The sequence below is a fragment of the Streptopelia decaocto genome, assembly GCF_964273445.1.
Source record: "Streptopelia decaocto genome assembly, chromosome: 6".
Taxonomy (NCBI): Eukaryota; Metazoa; Chordata; class Aves; order Columbiformes; family Columbidae; genus Streptopelia; species Streptopelia decaocto.
This window is the reverse complement of record NC_138660.1, coordinates 23,873,125-23,894,036: the sequence shown is the minus strand read 5'-3', so window position 1 is coordinate 23,894,036 and position 20,912 is coordinate 23,873,125. Positions and strand designations below refer to the sequence as shown.

The 20,912-nt window shown below is 38.9% G+C and overlaps 1 protein-coding gene across 2 annotated transcripts in view; it reads left to right on the top strand.

Annotated features, from left to right (window-relative positions):
* Positions 1-20,095, top strand: part of UGGT1 (UDP-glucose glycoprotein glucosyltransferase 1) — a 43,050-nt gene extending 22,955 nt beyond the window's left edge. Inside the window, exons 19-42 of one of the 2 annotated variants that reach the window (XM_082056931.1) lie at positions 1,191-1,355; positions 1,550-1,670; positions 2,435-2,533; positions 3,813-3,836; positions 4,354-4,448; positions 4,742-4,948; positions 5,574-5,705; positions 6,457-6,587; positions 8,184-8,279; positions 8,565-8,667; positions 9,053-9,132; positions 9,594-9,783; positions 10,677-10,835; positions 11,783-11,868; positions 12,166-12,250; positions 12,897-12,985; positions 13,313-13,417; positions 14,004-14,088; positions 15,301-15,483; positions 16,671-16,831; positions 17,318-17,432; positions 18,067-18,183; positions 18,521-18,680; positions 19,131-20,095. In XM_082056931.1, coding sequence (XP_081913057.1) covers positions 1,191-1,355; positions 1,550-1,670; positions 2,435-2,533; positions 3,813-3,836; positions 4,354-4,448; positions 4,742-4,948; positions 5,574-5,705; positions 6,457-6,587; positions 8,184-8,279; positions 8,565-8,667; positions 9,053-9,132; positions 9,594-9,783; positions 10,677-10,835; positions 11,783-11,868; positions 12,166-12,250; positions 12,897-12,985; positions 13,313-13,417; positions 14,004-14,088; positions 15,301-15,483; positions 16,671-16,831; positions 17,318-17,432; positions 18,067-18,183; positions 18,521-18,680; positions 19,131-19,156 — 2,814 coding nt within the window. In that variant the 3' untranslated portion in view covers positions 19,157-20,095. The remainder of the gene's footprint in view (positions 1-1,190; positions 1,356-1,549; positions 1,671-2,434; positions 2,534-3,812; positions 3,837-4,353; positions 4,449-4,741; positions 4,949-5,573; positions 5,706-6,456; positions 6,588-8,183; positions 8,280-8,564; positions 8,668-9,052; positions 9,133-9,593; positions 9,784-10,676; positions 10,836-11,782; positions 11,869-12,165; positions 12,251-12,896; positions 12,986-13,312; positions 13,418-14,003; positions 14,089-15,300; positions 15,484-16,670; positions 16,832-17,317; positions 17,433-18,066; positions 18,184-18,520; positions 18,681-19,130) is intronic. The other variant, XM_082056932.1, reaches the window with a different exon arrangement.
* The last annotated feature ends 817 nt before the right edge of the window (positions 20,096-20,912 follow it).

Genomic DNA, 20,912 nt, shown 5'->3' with positions numbered 1-20,912 from the left:
ATACTTCTCTTTATGGAGAAAACTGGGAGAACAAATCACTATTGGATCACTTATATGTGAGATGAAGCAGATGTTATTTGGGACTCTATAGGGGGATATTTTTGTTCAGTATTCTGTAAGAATTAAAATACTGTCTGCAATAGCTCCATAACACTGATGATGCTCCTGCATCTGTAAGTGAGGAACACAGTCAGGGTTATATAAACAGGCTTGTGTGTACACATGGTTTCCATCTCCTGATGTAGGAGGGTGAAGGGAAAAGCATTTTGAGGAAATCAAAACCAGTAAGACTGACAGTTTTCTATGACAGGAGAAGCTTTTTCAGTTTACATACTATATACCAAACCAAACCAAAGTAACAGCCCCCCCCCCCCCCCCCCAAGAAATTCCTCCCACATGCAAAGTGCTGTTCCCCAGAAGAGGTGAGAGGCCATTCTGGGGGTCTGCACCTGCGCTACCTGACCCCAGTCAGCACAACCACTTAAACACTGCAGGGGAAGGAAACCTTTAGAAAGAGCCTATCTCCAAATAAAGGACACAAGTTAAACCAACACTGAGCACTCTTTCATGTGATCTGAGCTTGGTGATGGCTGTGTCCTTAGAACGCCTTGAAAGCCCTCAGCAAGAACCTCTGAACAGTAGAACCTGATTCACTTCTGTCCGTAACAGAGTATCAATAATGATGGTGCATTTTGCAGTGGTTACATGAAATGGGGAAATTTGTCTTGACATAATACCCCACCCCCCCTCCCCGCCAAGTAAATGTTTTTTCACAAGTTTAGGAAACACAAAAACTAAAAAGAAAAAAACCTCTCCCCTGTCTTACAACTATCACTGCTTTGCACTTGCTTCCATATGCAAAGTCAGATTTCCTGTTGTATATTTGCTATTACCAAAAAGTGCTCACTGGAATTAACTTATTTACAGTACGAACTTAATGGGATATTTTGCACTTCTGTATTCTGAAGTAACTGTTTTTGCTTTGAAGCTGTGAGAGACAAGGACGTCTCATGCATCTAAGATACAGAAAGTGTCTTATGCACTGTGCAGAATTAACGTTCTCTGTATCATATAAATCTGGAAGGATGTCTTAGTGTGTTTAGAATAGACCTGTGTGGATATTGCATGGGAACTATGAACCCTTGTGGTGATGGGCTGATGTGGTAACGTTACTTCTTTCCTGTGTTTAGGCAGCAAGAGGTTACTATGAGCAGACGGGCGTAGGTCCGCTGCCTGTCGTGCTGTTCAATGGGATGCCTTTTCAAAAAGACCAGCTGGATCCCGATGACCTAGAAACTGTGACAATGCACAAAATCCTGGAGACCACAAGCATCTTCCAGCGAGCTGTGTACCTGGTAGGTGCTGAGTTTTCAAGAGAAACAAGATTTGGAAAAACTGACTGAAAAGTCCCTGAATATGTAATACACAAGACAACTTGCATTGTTTCTTGTCTTGGTTTGGTTGTTTTGTTGTTGTGATTTGTTTGTTTGGTTTTGAGATCTCTATACATGTGAAATAACAAATATTGCTTCTTTCTTCTTTCCTTCAGGGTGAATTATCTAATGACCAAGATGTGGTTGAGTATATCATGAACCAGCCTAATGTTGTTCCAAGAATTAACTCAAGAATCTTAATGTCTGACAGAGAGTACCTAGATCTGACAGGAATGAGTAAGGGATGCTTTTAATTCATTACATCTGAAGTATCTGCGTCAAAGACTTTTGCTGGCAAAGTATTAACAGCACCCCAAGTGATGTTCCAGTCCTGGTGCTTGGGGAGGTGTTATGTACAATAGCAACATTCATGTCTTCAAGTTTTTCAAAACAGAAATTTGTTTTAATTTTATAGAAACCTTTAGAGTAATGTCACTCATGAATTGAGAAATTAGCAATGCTAGCAAAAGCCAAGAACGGTCATATAATATATAAAGCAACGGTTTGTTCCTTATTTCTAACCTTATTTTGAGCAGAGATTGACAGTCATCTCTGGAATTACTTAAGATTTAGCAGAACTTTTCATGGTGAAATGTATTAACACCCAATGCAGTGATTCTGCAGGATCGTGACAGTATGGCAGAAACATTCATGCAACTACCTTTTTTGAGTTGTGTGAAAAACAGTAACACAGTGGATTTTCAGATGTATATTGCATACACAAATTAACTCCAACTAAGTAAGACTTGAACAATTCTTTCAATTTTTTCACATATCAAATATGCAATGTAGTTATTAATGTAACTCATGAGACAAAAATGTAGCTTATGAGAAAACAAAAATATAATCCTCAGCTTATATATTAACCATGGAAATGAGACATACAAAGCAGTGTCAGGAGGAACAAAATGAGGTGTTTTTAATGTTCTGGTAATAGTACTGATTTTTCTTTCATTTTACATGGAATAGCTTTGGCATCTAATACATTTTCTCTTCCCCAGATAACTTTTACGTGGATGACTTTGCTCGATTTACCACATTGGATACCAAAGATAAGACAGCTGCTGTGGCAAACAGCATGACCTACTTAACAAAGAAAGGTAATGTCCACAGTGAAATGTGAATCCAAATCTAATCTTACGTGTGTTTCCGAGCATCAACACATGCACTGAGCCTTGTTCAGGCCTGTGGGTAATGGTGTGATCTAGGTGTTAACAATAAAGATGTTTTTATAAGGCATGACATCTACACAGAACAAGAACCTTCCCCTCTTTAAACCCGGCCTTCAATGAATAACGAATTCCCACCCAACCTGCTCTTGCTATATCACAAATGACCACCACAGATGCAGCTCTGACACCAATTAGAAAATACAAAAGGGGTTCTAGCTCTCTGCCTCATAATTCAAAATTACTAAAAGTTACATGGATTCGGAAGAAAATTGTTATTTCCCGTTCTATAAACTGTTTTAATTGCTGCTGTGTATGTACAGCTTTTTCAATGATACTATTGTTTTATTACAGTTGCACATAAAGTTAGCATTAAAAGTCAGCTGTTCCTCTCAGTGTACAAAAAGGATGCACAGACATAATACATAATACAGAGCTTGACCCAGCCTGTTGTACATCCGTTTCAGTTTGAGCCAATTCCTCTTGTTCCCGTCTGTCGTCTCTAGTAGACTCTCACAAGTTTCCCCAGCACTATCTCTATCCACTGCCACCTGCCTGCACCACCTTAAACGTCCCCAAAGCTCCTTCTGTCTCATATTTGCCCTTGGTTCATGTTCAGTCACTTAGATCTGAAGAAGTTTCTTGTTTTCCCTTCGTAGTGTATTAATTAAACCTGCACCTCCGCATGCTCATTTGAAAGTGTGCATTGATTTGCAATCCCATGGCCTGGCAATTTCGGGTCGCTGCCTCTTCTGTCACTAAGATATTTAATAACTGGTATCTGAGCACAGTAATGCTGTAGCATGTTTATCTTCTAAAATAATAGGAAAGTTATACATATTGCCGGCTCAGCAACAGTACTGAAACAGCACTGTCATGCCACTTTTTAAAGAGGGAAGGTAACAGAATTGGTTAACATCCAGGTCATGATGGCATGGCAGTTCTTGGAAATGGTCTTCAGAATGACGCCTTCATGGTCTGGTAATGAAACTCTTAATATCTAGTATAATTAGGGCTGTAGCATGAAAATAAACCATCAGTCTATTTGAAAGGAAGAACAAGTCAAAGCTTATTCTAATAAAACCATCACAAATTTGTTGCTTGTTGAACTTGAATTTTGGTGATTCAGTTATGCCCAGTACACATTGAGATTACTATAAATTATTAATGTCTCTCTCCTTTCCCCCTTTCCTTTCTGCTTTTTGACCAGGAATGTCTTCCAAGGAGATCTATGGTAACTCATGCTTTAGCATTTCATATGTTGTTGTGCTGGGCATTTTCTGGTTCCTTTACAACAATGGCTTTAGAAGCAGCAGGAAACAGAGGCAGCTGTTTAAGTGCATGTTTGCTTCAGCACTTTCTTCTCTATACAAAACTGATTTTGTGAACTAACAGCTTCAGTATGAAGCGATATGTCTGTACTCTAGTTGGAATCTGTAAGTTACTTATAGGTTCCTTTATAATTTCTAAATTTAAAGGGTAGCAAACAAACAAAAAAATCCAGCTTAGAAAGTGGTGCATGCTGTCCCATGTGGGTTTTCAGAATGAGGTAAATGAAAGCTAATATAATAGCAATACTATTATTCTTGTCTTGCCAGACTTCATAACTTAGCTTCATCTGTATCTTCCCTAAGTAATTTTCCTTTTTTTGAATTGCATGTGCATTATATTTCTCCTCCAAATGAGGAAAAACTGAAGCTTCCCTTCCCTTCACCCTTAAATTTTTCCCGCTCTTGTTTTTTTGATTGCAGATGATTCCTTTGTTAGACCAGTTACTTTTTGGATTGTTGGTGATTTTGATAAACCTTCGGGGAGGCAATTGTTGTATGATGCAATTAAACACCTGGTAGGTACTGTTTTCATTTGAACGGGTTGGCAGGGCTAATAAAGCAGTAGGTAGAGGCTTGCAAAACACGGATTGTGCCTTTTCACATTGTACGACATGGGGAGATTTGGTCTCCCTACACAGTCTCTAATTTCCAGCCTCGATATTAAGTTAGTTCATCTTTTTAACCTTGTGCTGTTACTTACCTGATTTGGAATCTGGTTTTCTGTTGAAGAAATACAAAGCTTTTGCTTTTGCATTTAAAACACACCTGAAATCTAAAACTTTCCTAATGCATGTTTTGTTAAACACAGAAATCCAGCAATAATGTTCGAATTAGCATGATCAATAATCCTAGTGAAGATCCAAACAGCAAGAATACACTTGTTGCTAAAGCCATATGGGCAGCTCTACAGACGCAAACATCAAATAATGCCAAGAACTTCATCACCAAAATGGCAAAAGAAGAAAATGCAAAGGCACTAGGGGCAGGAGCTGACATCTTGGAATTTGCTGTTGGGGTAAGTTGGTACTTACAAAGGTGGGATACTTTGCTTGTTCCTCTAATTAATTTTTTGAGGTAGTATGTTCATATGCAAAAGATGCAGTAACAATGGACAGTAACACTTGGATTTGGTGCTGATTTTGTTTTTTTGCTCTGTAAGGTAAACTTACCTAAACAGAACAGTCTATCTAAAAATAAAGTAAATCCTCATACACATCAAAGCTACTTAACTTTGAAAAGTCAAAAAGAATGCAGATTCAGGGATCTATTTGAGCGAGTCACTTGTTTCTTGGCGGTTGGAAGAGAACTATAATCTCTTTAAAAAGCTGAGGAAAAAAATTATCTTTCTCAAAGTAGGTTTATAAAAGTTGGGCAATTATCACATAACAACAGAAGAACGGAACAACTGGAAAAGTAGCAACAATTACGAGGGCTGTGGCCCTTCACATGGTAAATTGTGGTAATGTCTGAAGGCGTCAGGCAAAAACCAGGTTTAAGACCACAAAGAAAAGGGACCTGGGGCTAAACTTTAGCAAGATATAAAGATGTTAGTGAATGGAAACAAAAAAGGTGAATTTTAAAAAAGTGTGCAGGGGTATACTTTTCTTCCCATTTTAATGTCAAGTATACTTTTCTTTCAGGGTATGAATACCAATATTTTCAAAGAAGCCTTTGAATCTCCCAAAGTGGATTTTATTCTATCCCATACTATATATTGCAGAGACGTTCTGAAGCTGAAGAAGGGGCAGAGGGCTGTGATCAGCAACGGAAGGGTGAGATCAATCAGCAGACAGTAAAAGGGATGTTCCTCATGTGGTAAAGAAGCCGAGCTGGAGCAGCAGAGTCCAGGGATCAGACCCAGGGTCTCAGCAGTCTCTAGGACACTTCCAGTTAGATTTATTCTGACCCGCACTGACTTTTTCTTGGTACTGTATGCAGTTAGTTGTTGGTGTTTTGTACAAACTCAGATTGCTCAAGGACAGAGTTCCTTTCATGCTGGAAATGAAGCATTCCGTTTTCTTTTGTCATCTGCTTGCTAGTTAGGAAAAAAAAGAGCAAGTTCCAGGGGCTACCATATCCTTTAATGGGTTAAATATTTTAAGCGATGAGTTATAGTATTCATTGCTCTCATTTCCAAAAGAGAAAGAATTGTCTAGGTAGCTTTTAGGCTTCTGCAGGCTAGACTGAGATTTGCTGAAGTTTTGCTGGACTGCTGGAATTGGTGTAGTGTTCTATTGCTCCTTCGAGATGCAGCATTGCATGTGGCATGTGTAATTTAATATGCCTCATTTTTGCAAACCAAACACTCAGTGAAAATTTTAAGCATTTATTTTAATGCCGTAGTCTGAGACTCTTGGCTCTTAATAGCTAGAATTATATTTTAAACTCTGCTGCCACTGACATTAATATCAGCCCAAACAGTTGATACTTACTGAGACTGAGCTGGAGTATTTATTTAAGATAACTTTGAATTTTGCTTCAGTGTAGCCTTACCTAATAATGCTGATTCCACTTTCTTTGTAGATTATTGGCCCATTAGAGGATGGTGAGATGTTCAATCAGGATGATTTCCATCTCCTTGAGAACATCATACTAAAGACATCAGGACAGAAAATCAAATCTCAGATTCAGCAGCTGGGATTTGAAGAAGATCTGTAAGTAAAGATGAAGAGGCTTACAAAAAAGTGATGGTACTCTTGATAACGAGATTATCTTTCTGCTCTTCTAAATGGAACAGAAGCCTAACTTTTCATTAATATTAAGGCCATCAGACTTCTTGTGGGTTTTTCCCCCAGCTAGATCTTAACTGACATACTGTTTTAAACCATTTACCCCCAATATGTCAGGGTTTCCTAACTTGTCTGTAAGGTTACTACGGTATTGATTTAAAAGCAGGAAGAAGGGAAGAAAATGAGACGGTGGAGTATGCTTTCTGAATCTGTTTGCAGTTCAGCTAAGTGCAGCCTATCCATATAAAAATTACTTTAGTAATATATTTCACGGTCAGTGCTATGGAATCATGTAAATTACTTTTAACTTTTGAAAGAGAAACAGCAGGAAAAGAGGTAGAGATAAGACAATGAAAATCATAGTTGTAGATAATTATTGCAAAAAAAATATAGAGGTGAGCTAATTAAAAGAAAGTTATCTTCATGTTCACAAGAACTGAAGTCCATGAACATGTGTTTGTGTGTTGGAGCTCATTCATAGCTAAGACAATAGTTTCTCTCATTTTTAGCATGATATTTTTCCATGATGCTGCTTGTCTGTTAAAGGCTGCTCAAGTAAGTTAAGCATGAGGTCTTTTGTGCAGAAATCTTGTGTGATTCTGAATCCTAAAAGACAGATTTTACCAGCATTCCAAACACTTTTGTATCCATTGCGGTGTTGGGAATCAAAAGAGAAATATGGGTGATAGGGTGGAGGAAGAGGGCATAGTTTGAACATAGGCCGGTTTTAGACAGAGCAGTGTTTTGTCGGTTTGAATGCTGCCAAAGTTTTTTGAAAGCTTTTGAAATTACCTACTGCACTGGAAAACACGGTAGAACTGAGCAGACTTCACCAGGTTTGTTTTGTTGGTATGAACAACTTAAACAGCTGTCACTATAAATCTATGAGACTTCCTTAATTCAGGACAAGTTGACAGACCTGTAAGTTACAGTATTGCATCTTGGCACAGCCATGATGTACGAATCAATTTGCATTGAACTTTCAAGAGGCTTTACATTTTCAAGATTAAATATATTCTTAAAATACTAGACTTAAAATGTATGGGAATAATAAAAAGGAAGCATCTGTCAGAAGTAGTTGTCTGTTAATGACAGGACCCCTCTCTGAACAGTTTCTCCACGTACAGGATTGCTTCCTTGTTCTTAGAGCTGCAGTGTGACTTGGGGAGGCTGCTGTGAAACAAGGGTCCCATCTGAATCGCTTACAGGTCCAGGAGAGGCTGATGAAGTTCCGGAATGCAGAGCCTGTAGCATGGCTGAGTCCTAAAATACCAGTTGTTCTGTATTTGTTACACAGTTAAACCCTTTGGTACCCTCAGTAATAAGGCTGCAACCTGTTTAATGACAGATTAACCCTTAAATGTGCTTAACTCTTCAGAGCTTATGTAGAGAGGTAGTAAAAGTGTTAGTTTGTGTATCTGAATTCAGTCTGTCTTCCTGCCTTTTGCTGCTAACTGGCAAAAATGTGATAAGTACCTGCATTTTCTGAGTAATTGTAAATATATATATATATTTTTTCAGTGCAAGTGACTTGGTAATGAAAGTGGATGCTCTTCTTTCTGCTCAACCAAAAGGAGAGGCAAGGATTGAATATCATTTCTTTGAAGAACGATACAGGTATAGGATTGCTGGCATTTGCTGAGCAATATGCTTTTCCTTATCTTTTATGTTCCCACAAGGGGCATTTAATTAAAAAAAAAAAATCCAGGTAGCAATAGGGAAGTCTCCAATAGTTTTCATGCACACTGAGATTCCAGAAATTAATTTTGTCTACCTATCTCTATACATGTATATGTCTATATGTACTTTTTTCTCTATTTAGTTTCAGAAGGCATATAGCATTTAGGAAGTCATTTGACTTCATATGTTTTATACTTTAACATTATTTTTTCTTCTGTTTAGTGCAGTTAAACTGAGACCAAAAGAGGGGGAAACATACTTTGATGTTGTGGCTATTGTTGATCCTGTGACCAGAGATGCCCAGAGACTTGCTCCGTTACTTCTGGTATGGATACAATGGCAATTTCAAAAAGTTGTCTCAGTTCTGCAATTTTGGGATGTTTGTCTTCCTTCTTGACTGGGTGGTGGCTGAGCTGCACAATACGTTTATTAGGGGAAAAATTAATTACACTATACTACACACTAACAAGATCATGCTTAGGTATCGCCTAGATAGCTTCTAGCTTCCCTATTTTAATGGTTTAGTTTACAATGAGTCTGTCCTTGAGGAAGAAAAGCACACCTGCAAGGTGAGGGATCAGGTAACTGCTCTTAAAACCACCAATTAAAGGGAGGATTGAGAATGAGCCTTCTTGAGGTCCTGTCTATAAAAACAGTGGTCAGTTTGACTAGTTAGCATTTTAAGGGATGTCTTTTTCTAATTACTTTAGGTTTTGAACCAATTGATAAATATGAACTTAAGAGTCTTCATGAACTGCCAGTCCAAACTTTCTGACATGCCACTGAAAAGGTAAGCAATACCATGCCAGGGTTAAAAACCTGTTGGAATGTGCAAGCACAGAAACATGCTCAAATGTTCTACAGAACGTCTCCCTTAACTGCTTTAAGCTTGTTTATAAAAAAGCACAATTTCCCACAGAGAATCTGGGGATTTGTGGATAGCATAAGGATTACAAGTTGGCTGCATTTTTAATTACATAAGTTAAATAACTTACTAATCTTAATGGTGGAATCTTGTGCATTATGGTTGGTCTTTCAAGATGAAAATTTGGACCTGTTCTAAGGTCAATACAACCTGTGTTGCTTTGGACAAAGCCTCCTATATGCAAGAGGGAATAAACATTTTCTGTCAGGCTTCTTGGAGACACTGAAGGTCTGGGAAAGCCGATGCTGTCAGCAAGTTCAATGAGAGTAAAATATTTGCAAAGTTTGGCAGAAACACGTTCTAACATTTTCTTTCTGAAATTTCAGCTTTTATCGCTATGTTTTGGAACCAGAGATTTTGTTCACAGCAGATAATAACTTTGCTCCGGGACCAATTGCCAAGTTTTTGGATATGCCCCAGTCTCCACTGTTCACTTTGAACCTAAATACTCCTGAGAGCTGGATGGTGGAATCTGTCAGAACCCCCTATGACCTTGATAATATTTACTTACAGGAGGTAAGAGAAATCAGTGTGTTCCTATTACTACATTTAAATGATGGTGCCGCGATGGAGAGACGGGACACAGCTTGATGCAAGCAAAACGTCAACTTTATTGTAATTTCTAACGTATTTTATACCTATCCTAAACAGCGCGTCACACGCTGATTGGTTTGTTATTCTTGCTAGATACCTACTGATTGGCTAATATTTGTTTAGGCAGTTGCTATCTTGATTAATGCACTCTCCTTAGTGTAGCAGCAGCAGCAATTCCTTCTTGACAACCTTACTAACTCGTAATTCTTACCTACACAAAGGGTTTAGCACATCCTGTCTTTAAGTACTGTTTCTGTTTTTCGTCACCAGGGTCTGTCTATTAACACCTTCTACATTTGCAGAGCCCTAAATGTTTTCTAGGAGGGATGCAGATAAACTTGAGCTCACTGACAGTAAGATTGCTGTTCTCAATTACTCCTGGATGCCTGAACCACAGGCTGAAAAATACTGTAGGCTTGAAGCAGATCCTATAGATGCTTTGTATGTAACATTCTGGAGTGTGCTGAGCTAGAAACAATCATACACTTTTTATGAGATGCCAGACCAATCACTTATTTGACTATGTTCTCCAATGTTAAAAAAATAGAATTGTAAAACAGAGCAACAGTCCTTCCCTTTTCTTATCCTAGCAGTTTACCAGTTGAGATTCCACTCTTTTTGGTCAGGGACACTCTTAACAATATATGTATGGAGTTCATCGCTGGAAGGAGCTGAGCTCTTTGAGACTTTCTAGGTATTTGTTCAATAAAATTACTCTGGTAAAAATAAAGTGTTATTTAATTACTATGGCTATTTTGCAGAGTTATTGAATCACTAGAGCTAGTGCTGAATTCAGCAGTATCTTCTCCTTACAGGTGGATAATGTTGTGGCTGCAGAATATGAACTGGAGTACCTGCTGCTGGAAGGACACTGCTATGATATTACTACGGGACAGCCACCTCGGGGGCTCCAGTTTACACTGGGAACTTCAACCAATCCTGTCATCGTTGATACCATTGTTATGGCCAACTTGGTAAGGGTTCGATTGGAACTGGCAGCAAATTCCTGGTCCTACAGTCAGCACAACCACTTGCATAAGCCATGGAATATTTTTGAGTATGTGGACTATGGATATGTGGTGTTACTTACACTCCACAGTTGCTTGCAAATAGCTCAGAATCACATCATTCCAAACAGGGATGTCAAAAACCTTGCAGTGTACTTATTTCTCTTACCTTTTTCAAGGTGTACTCCTGTCCCTTCAGCTTGCCCTTTGCTTCTTTTTTCTTTTGTTTTAAAGCACACTGGTTCACATACGGAACTGCATGCATTTGGGGTCATGCTACAAAACTGGACAGGACACTGAAACATCACTACAAATGTTTGTATCTTCTATTGGTGTAATTATCTAAATCACAGAGGAAAATATTCTTATCTAGAACCTGAAACTTCGACTTGTATACAATATTTGAATTTCACATTGCATTTTAAGTTCTGTAGAAGAGAGAGAGCTTGTAACATATGAATAATATTACTGTTTCCTGCTGTTTCCAGTCTGTAGAGCTGCAAAGTTGATTTAGATTTTGTTTTGTAGGCAGACTTGTTGCATGCTGCTGTGTAGTAACCAACGAGTGTTTTGAAATTCACTCTGTCCTTCATGAAAACAAGCTTCTGCAGAAAAAAACATGGAGGGGCGGTTGCACTGTTCCGATCAGGACACGCTGAATACTTACTCTTATCTAATGTAGAATGCTAGACCTATTCATACTCCTGTCTCTTATGGAAAAAACAACAATTCTGAATGGAACTTCTTGAGTTTTTCTCGTGTTCTCTGGGTTTTAAGGCCATAAGGTTATGTAATGAGCTGTCTTACAAATAACTATTTTCAGATATAAAACAGTTGGTCAAAATAAGATGGCTTAAAAGCTGTTCTACATTTGCATTTTCTGGAAACCGACAAATATTCTTTTCGCTTTACAGGGTTACTTCCAGTTAAAAGCCAATCCTGGTGCATGGACTCTAAGACTGAGAAAGGGCAGATCTGAGGATATCTACAGAATCTACAGGTAGATTCAGTCTTTCTCTTGTGAAACTTTTGAAACAGGCAGGCATTGTCCTATGTGAATCTAACCGTTTCCTTGCCAAAGTGTAGTGAACTGAACACCAAATTACATTTCATGCCAAACATATTTACGTGAGATGAAATTCATTTAAAAACCTGTATGTTCAAATATATGTATTTGTTACTTTGTCACATATCTCAAACCTGGCTAAGGCTTAATACCATGTAGAAAAATGTGTAGAAGAAACAAAGAACATATTGCTGCTTTGTGGTAAAGGTTCGTATTTTACTGTATTTTCAGCCATGATGGCACAGACTCTCCACCTGAAGCCAGTGAAGTTATTGTTGTTCTCAACAACTTCAAGAGCAAAATTATTAAAGTGAAGGTGAGTTTAAAAACTGGAGTTCCTTTTTAAAAACACTGTTTGACCAATAGTGGGGAAGCAGCTTTGATTAAGGCCTGATGATCCCTTCTTACAAGCAAATTAGTAATTTACTGTCTCTTCACGTAGCCCATCAGATAATGACATAGCTCAAAAGTTTAAGGAGGACCACTGATAGATAAGTGATGGTTGTAACACATCTGGTTCACACTTCATCACATGATTTACTTGCAGAGTAATTCTGGGATGTTCTCCTGATCTGCTGCCTTGTATAGACTCCATCTGCTTTGGAGTCTCAGTGGCCAACTGTATCTCTTGGAAACAGAAACTGGTGGAGGTGTTGTGGTTTTTGCGGGGGGGTTTGGTTGGTTTCTTTGAGGGTTTTTCTTTGCCAGTCTCCATCATCAAGGATGGTCACTGAACACTTCTAGAACTATCTAGACTAACATGCCTTTGTCTGCAAATAGCTTTGAATCCTTTCTGAAAATGTCCGTCCACTACTGAGCTGTTTCTCCAGTCAGCTTGGGTTACCTGCCAGCTCACGGGGTGTAATTCCAGTGGATATGAACAGAGCCAGTGTCAAAATAGTGTGCCATTACTGCTGCCCAATATGTGGTTCTGCTCACTAAAACAATGTTATGCTTTACAGGTTCAGAAAAAGCTAGATATGATGAATGAAGATCTACTAAGTGATGGTACCAGTGAGAATGAATCTGGATTTTGGGAATCTCTCAAATGGTAAAACTAATTCAATGATAACGTGCAAGTCTCTCGAAACTAGAAAGCTATTTGATGATGCTGTTAGATCTGCAATTTTCCACAGCCATCTATGAAGCCTGCTTGAATTTAGAGCTATCTTTCATAGGAGCTCTCTGTTTCCAGAGAACAGGGTTACTGCTTTGCATGTGTTTACCTTCCCTGACTCCCAGTGCTACTCAGGAGCGTGAAAATATGATTCATTTCCAGGAGCTGCATCTCCGCCAGCCAGCTGTCAATCAAATCAGTGGTCCTATATCGCTGGGCCTTACTGTCTTGTCCTTTATGTAAACACATTCATCTTTTCAGGGGATTCACAGGAGGACAAAAGAATGAAGATGTGAAACAGGAGAAAGATGATGTACTAAATATATTCTCTGTGGCTTCAGGACACCTATATGAAAGATTCCTACGGTTAGTTCAGAATTTATAATCTGGGGGTCTCAAATGGCAGAGGTTCCTTGCTTTCCACAAGGAAAAAGGTTCAAATTTGCAAGAATATTAAAAAACCCTGAACTTTTTCAACAATTCAGAAGTCCTCTAGATTTTACATCTACTGTATTATACTGCATAGTATTCATACATTCAAAATAGACTTAGTTTAACAGAAGATATTTTGCTGTCCTAGAATTTTCTCACTACAGTATAACCAAGTAAAGATGTGTTGTTTAAGAAGTTACAGAACAAGTGCTAGTTGCTTTGGAAAAGAACCTGAACTTCCGTTCTCAAAGGACTGTGAAAGCCAATCGGTTGTATATGCTCTGACTTGTTAAAGTACATAGATTTTGGGGAGATTATTAATTTTTGTAGCTAAAATTAAGCCATTTGCAGTAGGCTGTACCTACCCACTTTTTGTTTATGTGTGAAGATCAGTTATCTAACACATAAATGCAGTTAGTCTAATAATGTAAACCAGCAATTTGTAATCTGTTATGCAGCTGATCTCTCCTGGGTGGCAGTTGTTCTGGTAAATACCTTTTATTTTTCTTTGTTTTGATAGGATAATGATGTTGTCTGTGCTGAAACATACTAAGACTCCTTTAAAGTTTTGGTTTCTGAAGAACTACTTATCACCTACCTTCAAGGTTTGTTACTAATTAGAAATGTATTCTATCATGGGGAAAAGTAAAAAAGAAAAGCACAAACAAAACAAAACAACACCAACACCACGCAGACTTGTGCATCATATTACTTTGTAAACGTATGTACAGTTGCCTGTCTGTATACCTTCTATTTTGGCAAAGCACCAAGTTGGTATAAGCTGGTGGTTCTGCCTAGAAAGCTTTGAGAAATAACAGACAGGTTGACAGTAGACTCAGGCTGAAGGTAAATATTTAAGAGAGAAGCACACATCAGTTAAATCATACTTGAAAGAATCTGGAATTTTTGGTGACTTGCATGAAAAAGATGGAGATTTTAAGATGAAATTCAGAGCTATAAACTTATGTCTAATACAAAAAGGGCTGAAAGATTACAGGAAAAAACTACCAGAGAAGCAACACCTCTGACTAGGAATGGAGGGAGCTTTTTAAAAGGAGACATTAAACCCATGTTTTCAGAGTGACTAGAGCATGGTGAAGAGTGATGTGGGCCCTAAATGAGTATACCTGGAAATACTTATCAACTATATGTCATACATTATAAAAGAAATAGCAGGATTCAAAACAGAACCCAGAGGTAAACAGTTGTGAAAACTTTCAGGAATTTGCATCTTTTAACATTTAATGTTAGGAAGTGGCATTTCTCAGAGAATCCTACCTGTTCCGCAGGAGCTTAAGGGGAAATAGTTGGCAGCATCCTGTTGGTGCAGCCACGGGCTGTGCTGTGACCCAGCTGTTCTCAGTCACCTCTTGGTGGTACAACAACGCGCTCCCCGTTCCTCCCCTGGCTACACCTGCGCTCTCCCAGTGACACAGGAAGCCTCACCAATGAGAATGTCAACCGATTTGACACTGGGCCAAATATTTCTCCCAGTTCTCTCATTTTATTATTCTCATTTATGCTGCTTTGTACAGCCTTAAATAATAATTCTCCCATCTGCAAAATTTTACTATTTGAATAATGCATTCTTTTAAACTGATCTGTGGATCACTCTAAAACGGCTTATGAGTAATTGCGTGGGGAAAAATGCCAAAATATTTAGTTGTCTTATGATAACTGGCTTTACAATTTGTACTCATTGTTCAGTTTGGGGTTATGTCTTTGTTTGAAGTAACAATGAAACTGTAGTTATTCCTTGTGCTCTCTCATTTTCTTATGTTCTGAGATAAGCTACTTTTTTTCCCCTCCCTCTGCAGGAGTTCATCCCATACATGGCAGAGAAGTACAATTTCCAGTATGAGCTTGTCCAGTATAAATGGCCACGCTGGCTTCATCAGCAAACAGAGAAACAGCGGATCATCTGGGGCTACAAGATCCTCTTTCTAGATGTGCTCTTCCCATTAGCTGTTGATAAAATCCTGTTTGTGGATGCTGATCAGGTAACACAGAGGTTGCAATTACTTATCTTTTCCTTTTTCCTTTTTCTCTTTTCTCTAAGAATAGTATGTTCTTGAATACAATTTCTGTATTATTGGAAAAGTTGCAAGCCCGAGCCCTTCCCAGGGACAACTGAAGGTTGATGCTGTAACTACAGCATCCTTCAGTAAAGGGCTGGTTTTTCTGCCTGTTCCCACAAAGATCAGTTTTGTTCACCTTTTACTTTGTCTGGTTCCTTGTTCACTCATTATCCCAGCTAGTTTGCAAATAGATCCTTGTTTCACCCTTCCATTCTTCCAGCTCTGTCTGTTCTCCCAGCCTGCAGACCACTTACCACACGTGGTATTGTCCTCAGTCACCAAGCTCTGTCTGCCTCCCACCCCTGCCTTTAACGTGCCCCAATCTGGGTGGCTTTCAGAGGTGCGAGAAGGCAAATCCCTTGTGCATGAAGCCATGTCCTGCTGCAAAGCAAACAGTGTCTGTAAAGTTTGTATGTGCTTACTGCCTGAACAGTTCGAAAATGCAGTGAGAACTGCCAAAATACTTCTTCAGAAACGTAAATGAAACTGAGAGGCATGGATTATCAACACATGAGTATAAAATGCTTTAGGTGTTTTGGCACATGTGTATATGATCCTGCATCAGTTAAAACCATTTCACCTTCTGCTACAGTATCACCCAGGATAGATTTCCAGCTATGCTGTTCTCATTGTACACAGGTTTTGCTCTGCTTATAAAAGAGACAGTAAAGCATTTTTTTTCTCACTAGAGTGGTATTTTTAGAGTAGTACTACTGCCATATCATGTGTCAAAAAGACATTAGAAAGCCTTCCTCCCTGAAGGCTGTGCAAACTTTCAAGAGGGAAGGATGCAAAGCATCGCAGTAGTGTTCATGTATACTGAAAATTCTTGCTGCTTATTAAGCAACAATTTGGCACTTCAGCTGTCAAACCAACCTCTATCAGCTTATTTTAAGCTCTGTTGTAGTTGCTCCAGCTCTAAGGGCAGGAGAGACAACACCTTTTATGCTACGTTTTGTACTATACATACGTAATGCAAAAGACTGCAGAGTATAACATGTAATTCCTCCTTTAACTGCTCAGTTTGAATTAAATCCTGACCAGCATTTAGAAATAACCAAGACATTACAGGCTTCTACAAATAAAAATAAAATGCCCTTTCCCTTCAGATTGTGCGCACAGATCTAAAGGAATTAAGAGATTTCAATCTAGATGGTGCTCCTTATGGATATACGCCATTCTGTGACAGTCGAAGAGAAATGGATGGCTACAGGTTCTGGAAATCAGGATACTGGGCAAGCCATTTAGCTGGAAGAAAATACCACATCAGGTACTGAAGAATTCAGTTTTTTCAAAATAGGGGAAACTTTTGCTAGTACTTAAAATTAGAAAACTAGCTGCGGTGGACAACACTGCAGTGAACCACTTTGTGCTTACTGTGCCTCTTTAAGGTTCCTTTGCCTATGATCCATGTGAAGCACTAGGGACACTGAAGGTACTTTCAGTATGCTACAACTTTTACAGATGAAGAACTGAAGTGTTAACAGAAGTGTTAGCTAACCAGACATCTTCACTTGTTAGTAACAAGTGTGGGAAGAAAGGACTGCATGACAGCAAAGCTAAGATAGAGTTGATGACTTTTTTTTTTTTGTACGTGCCATGACTTTCTTAGAACCGCTTTCCTGCATTGTATTAGATAATGGGATGTACTTTCACCAAGGGATTGTTTTAGCATATTGTATCTCGGGGTCTGCTGGGGCTGCAGTAAGTTACCCGTCAATCAAATGTCATTACTAACTGCATCATCTCCATGTAGTGCTCTGTACGTTGTGGATCTGAAGAAGTTCAGAAAGATAGCAGCCGGAGATCGACTCAGAGGACAATATCAGGGTCTCAGCCAGGATCCTAACAGTCTGTCCAACCTTGATCAGGTGTGTTTTTATTGTGTTGGTTTTGTTCTTCTGGGCTATGACGGCAGGTTGGGACCTCTCCTTTCCTGGCCAAACTTCAATCACAGCCAGATGCCACTGGCAGTCAAATGAGGCAGCTATTGATAGCATCAAACATGACTGGTGGGTGGAAACAACACCCTTCCCTTAAATGTCTTTAGACTATGCAGTTTTCAGTATACTTCAAAACAAATACATAACACAACTGGTTACCTGTTTCTTGAACTATCCAGCTGAGTGCTTTACTGTGCACTGACTTCATAACATGAGATAAAGCTTGTACTGTTGCAGACAGGAAAAATAACACAATGGTTCTAATCAATTAAGCACATTCTTCCAAACTGGTCCAGTACAGGTTTGATTTTGCCTTCATATTACCGCTTCAATACTGTTTGCTAAAGAACTAATGTTCAACAAAAGATTAATGGTTGTAGCATGCAGGTTTTTTCCAAAGGACTCTGTTTGGAATGCAATGAAAAGCTGAATCATCACTTTTTATTTGCACTGGAAAAAAACCCCTACAAAAGTTAAACTTCTTAATAGTATCTGGTTGTGGGGGGTTTTTCCCACCCTGCACCCTGTGGAAACTGCTACTAACTCTTATCCTTCACAACAGGATTTGCCAAACAACATGATCCACCAGGTGCCAATTAAATCACTCCCGCAGGAGTGGCTGTGGTGTGAAACATGGTGCGATGATTCCTCAAAGAAGAGAGCAAAAACCATTGATCTCGTAAGTGCGGTACAGCTCCCTCATTCTTATGTAACAGTGAAACAGAGTGACCAATTGTAGAGGCACTTCCCTACCTCAGATCTGGGCACCTCATCCTGCATTGTTACTTAAATGTTTTCAGCACATCAGGTTTTTTGTTTAGTTTCTACACTTCTCTCTGCTGGAGCAGTGGCATTATTATGAATTAAGAAAGAGACTACGCTGTACTCTAGCGATAATACAGGCATGTATTGTTCATCACCAGATGAACTCCACCAGGGGGAAGCACACCTCCATTCAGTAAATAAACCTTTTTTACACATTAAGTGTCTTAAGAGTTTATATGTTTTGTTTGCAGTGTAATAACCCAATGACCAAAGAGCCTAAGTTGCAAGCAGCGATGCGTATAGTTCCAGAATGGCAGGAGTATGATCAAGAAATCAAACTGCTCTATAGCCTTTTCCAGAGAGAAAAAGAAACAGGAACACCAGCTGAGATGTCAGGACAACACACACATGGTAAATCTTCCTGACTATTCCTCTACTTTGTGATATTCTTCTTACCAGTTGAGACTGGGCTTAAGTTGCATCCTCCTTCAGTGTAAGCTTGCACCATGCCAAGGCTTGCACAGAGGATCTGTTACATAATCTGTGTATTTTAATGGCACAGAAAAGGCTTGCTGAGTGAGGCTGGTGTAAATTAACCTGATTCTAAAACTGAGAGAGCTATACTGCACGCTTTTTCCAGTTCCGTTAAAGACCCTTGCTGTTCCCACAATCTCATGAGCTTGGCCTTATCTTAATCCCTAACTAAAGCGCCGCTATTCACAATGGGCATGAAGTGTTCTTAAGTCACTGGTAACCTTGCAAAGAACAAGTCTTTGGGGTTTATATATTAATTTTCAAACCAATCTGCTAATTGAGGCAGCTGGCAATGGAGTGCTCATTTTTCTCTCTCCTCTTCTACAGATCCAGCAGCACATGTGGAATTATGATCCGTGGAGAAACATTCAAGTTAGACTGTTTCATAGACAATTTTTATATTGAAAGCTAGTTTTTTTTCCGGTATGTCTGCAAAACTGCTGAATAATTGAATGGGATGATGTATGCATTTTTATTACTTGCCTTTGGGTTAATTTCTGCATATGAAATAGGATCTGGATTGCTGGAATTAGCATTATGTTTTTTTGCACCTGTGGTGGAGATGAAAGAGCCCATGATGGAATTTAGCATTTCAGAAACAAAACTTCAGAATCCACTGGAAGAGCCACAGCCTGTTCCTTCAGCTGTTGCTGCCTCCACCACTGATGAAGATCCTGTTAGGCTCATATCTGACTCGAGAGCCTGGAAATCGCAGACCCATTGAGCCGTTGGCTAGAACATAAGTCCTGACCTCAACTGATGGAGATAATTTTTCCAGGTAACATAAAAAGGCTCAGAATCATGCCTTGAATTTGGGATATTGTTTTATCTGCAAGTTTTCAAACAGTCAGAAATGCTTCTCAGATTTGTTCAGTATTCCCTTGATATTGTAAAAAATCCAGCATTAATTAGATTTTCTCTTTCCTATCTTCATTTATTGCCCAACTTTTGCAAGGTTTGGCTTAATATAAAGCTACCACAAAATGCCCATCCAAATACAAATGCCTACGTTTACAAAGTGAGCAGAACATGGAATTTGACAGCTCAGTTCATCCTCACCCATCTGACTTGAATCTAAGTGCCCTCCTTCCTTCCTGCTCAAACTTTAAATCAGTCCCCAAAACTGGTAGGGCCTTACTATTGCTGTGGTTCACTGATTCATGAATGTTTTTTGTTTATGAAAAAAATCTGTGGAAGCTTGGACGTTTTTCATTATGTAAATTTCATTAACTTTATTTTTCTTCAAACAGAGATGTCACATCAATAAAAACTTTGGAGTTCTTAGGTCTTAAGCTTTAGTTCATTCTCAGTCTTTTGATCATCCTTGTTGCTTGTACACATTACAGCCCTAATCTGATTTTGGGGTTTCTGAATATTTCACCTGCATTTGTTTTTATTCTTGCACAGGCAAGAGAAAATCTTCCTGCAAGGATTGGTTACCCTGGGCTAGTTTTATCATTCATATTCATGTCTTCATTTTTTAAGATGGTACTGCCATAGTTCTGTGTTATTAACATACCAGTTTAAAAAAAAAAAATCTTCAAACCCCGTTTCCCTCATTCTGTAGGATTAGTGTTTGCTGCCTAGAACACTGAGAAGTTGAAGAGTTGAAATATAAGAACTGAAGTAGTATTTCTAGCAGTGAAATACAGGTCCCTGTGCACTGCTTCTTTAGAAATCCAAACTGGGATTGCTTCTGCCTCCCATGGTTTTATACAGGTCAATGTTCTGTGCTGTAAGAACCTCGCACTAAAAAGAAAACTGACTTAAGATGCTCTTCTAGAATTATTGTATGATACATCCTATCAGTGTTTTGGAGAAATCTGAAAGACAGCAGTTACAGCATTTAAACTGCTCAATAGGGCAACTGAACAGAAAAGCAGCTCTGCTCCAGCCAGCTCAAGAAAGGACCCAAATCACTAACCCAAACTCTTAAAAAACAAACAAAAACCAGAACAATACAAAACAACAAAACCACAGCCCATATGTTAAAAGAAACAGCTGTGGTCCCTTAAACAGAGATTGCTGGCACTGTTCACAAGGCCAGTCAACTAATCAGTAACACTGCACATGCACTTCTGGTGGTTATCAAAAGTGGGTACATGTAGA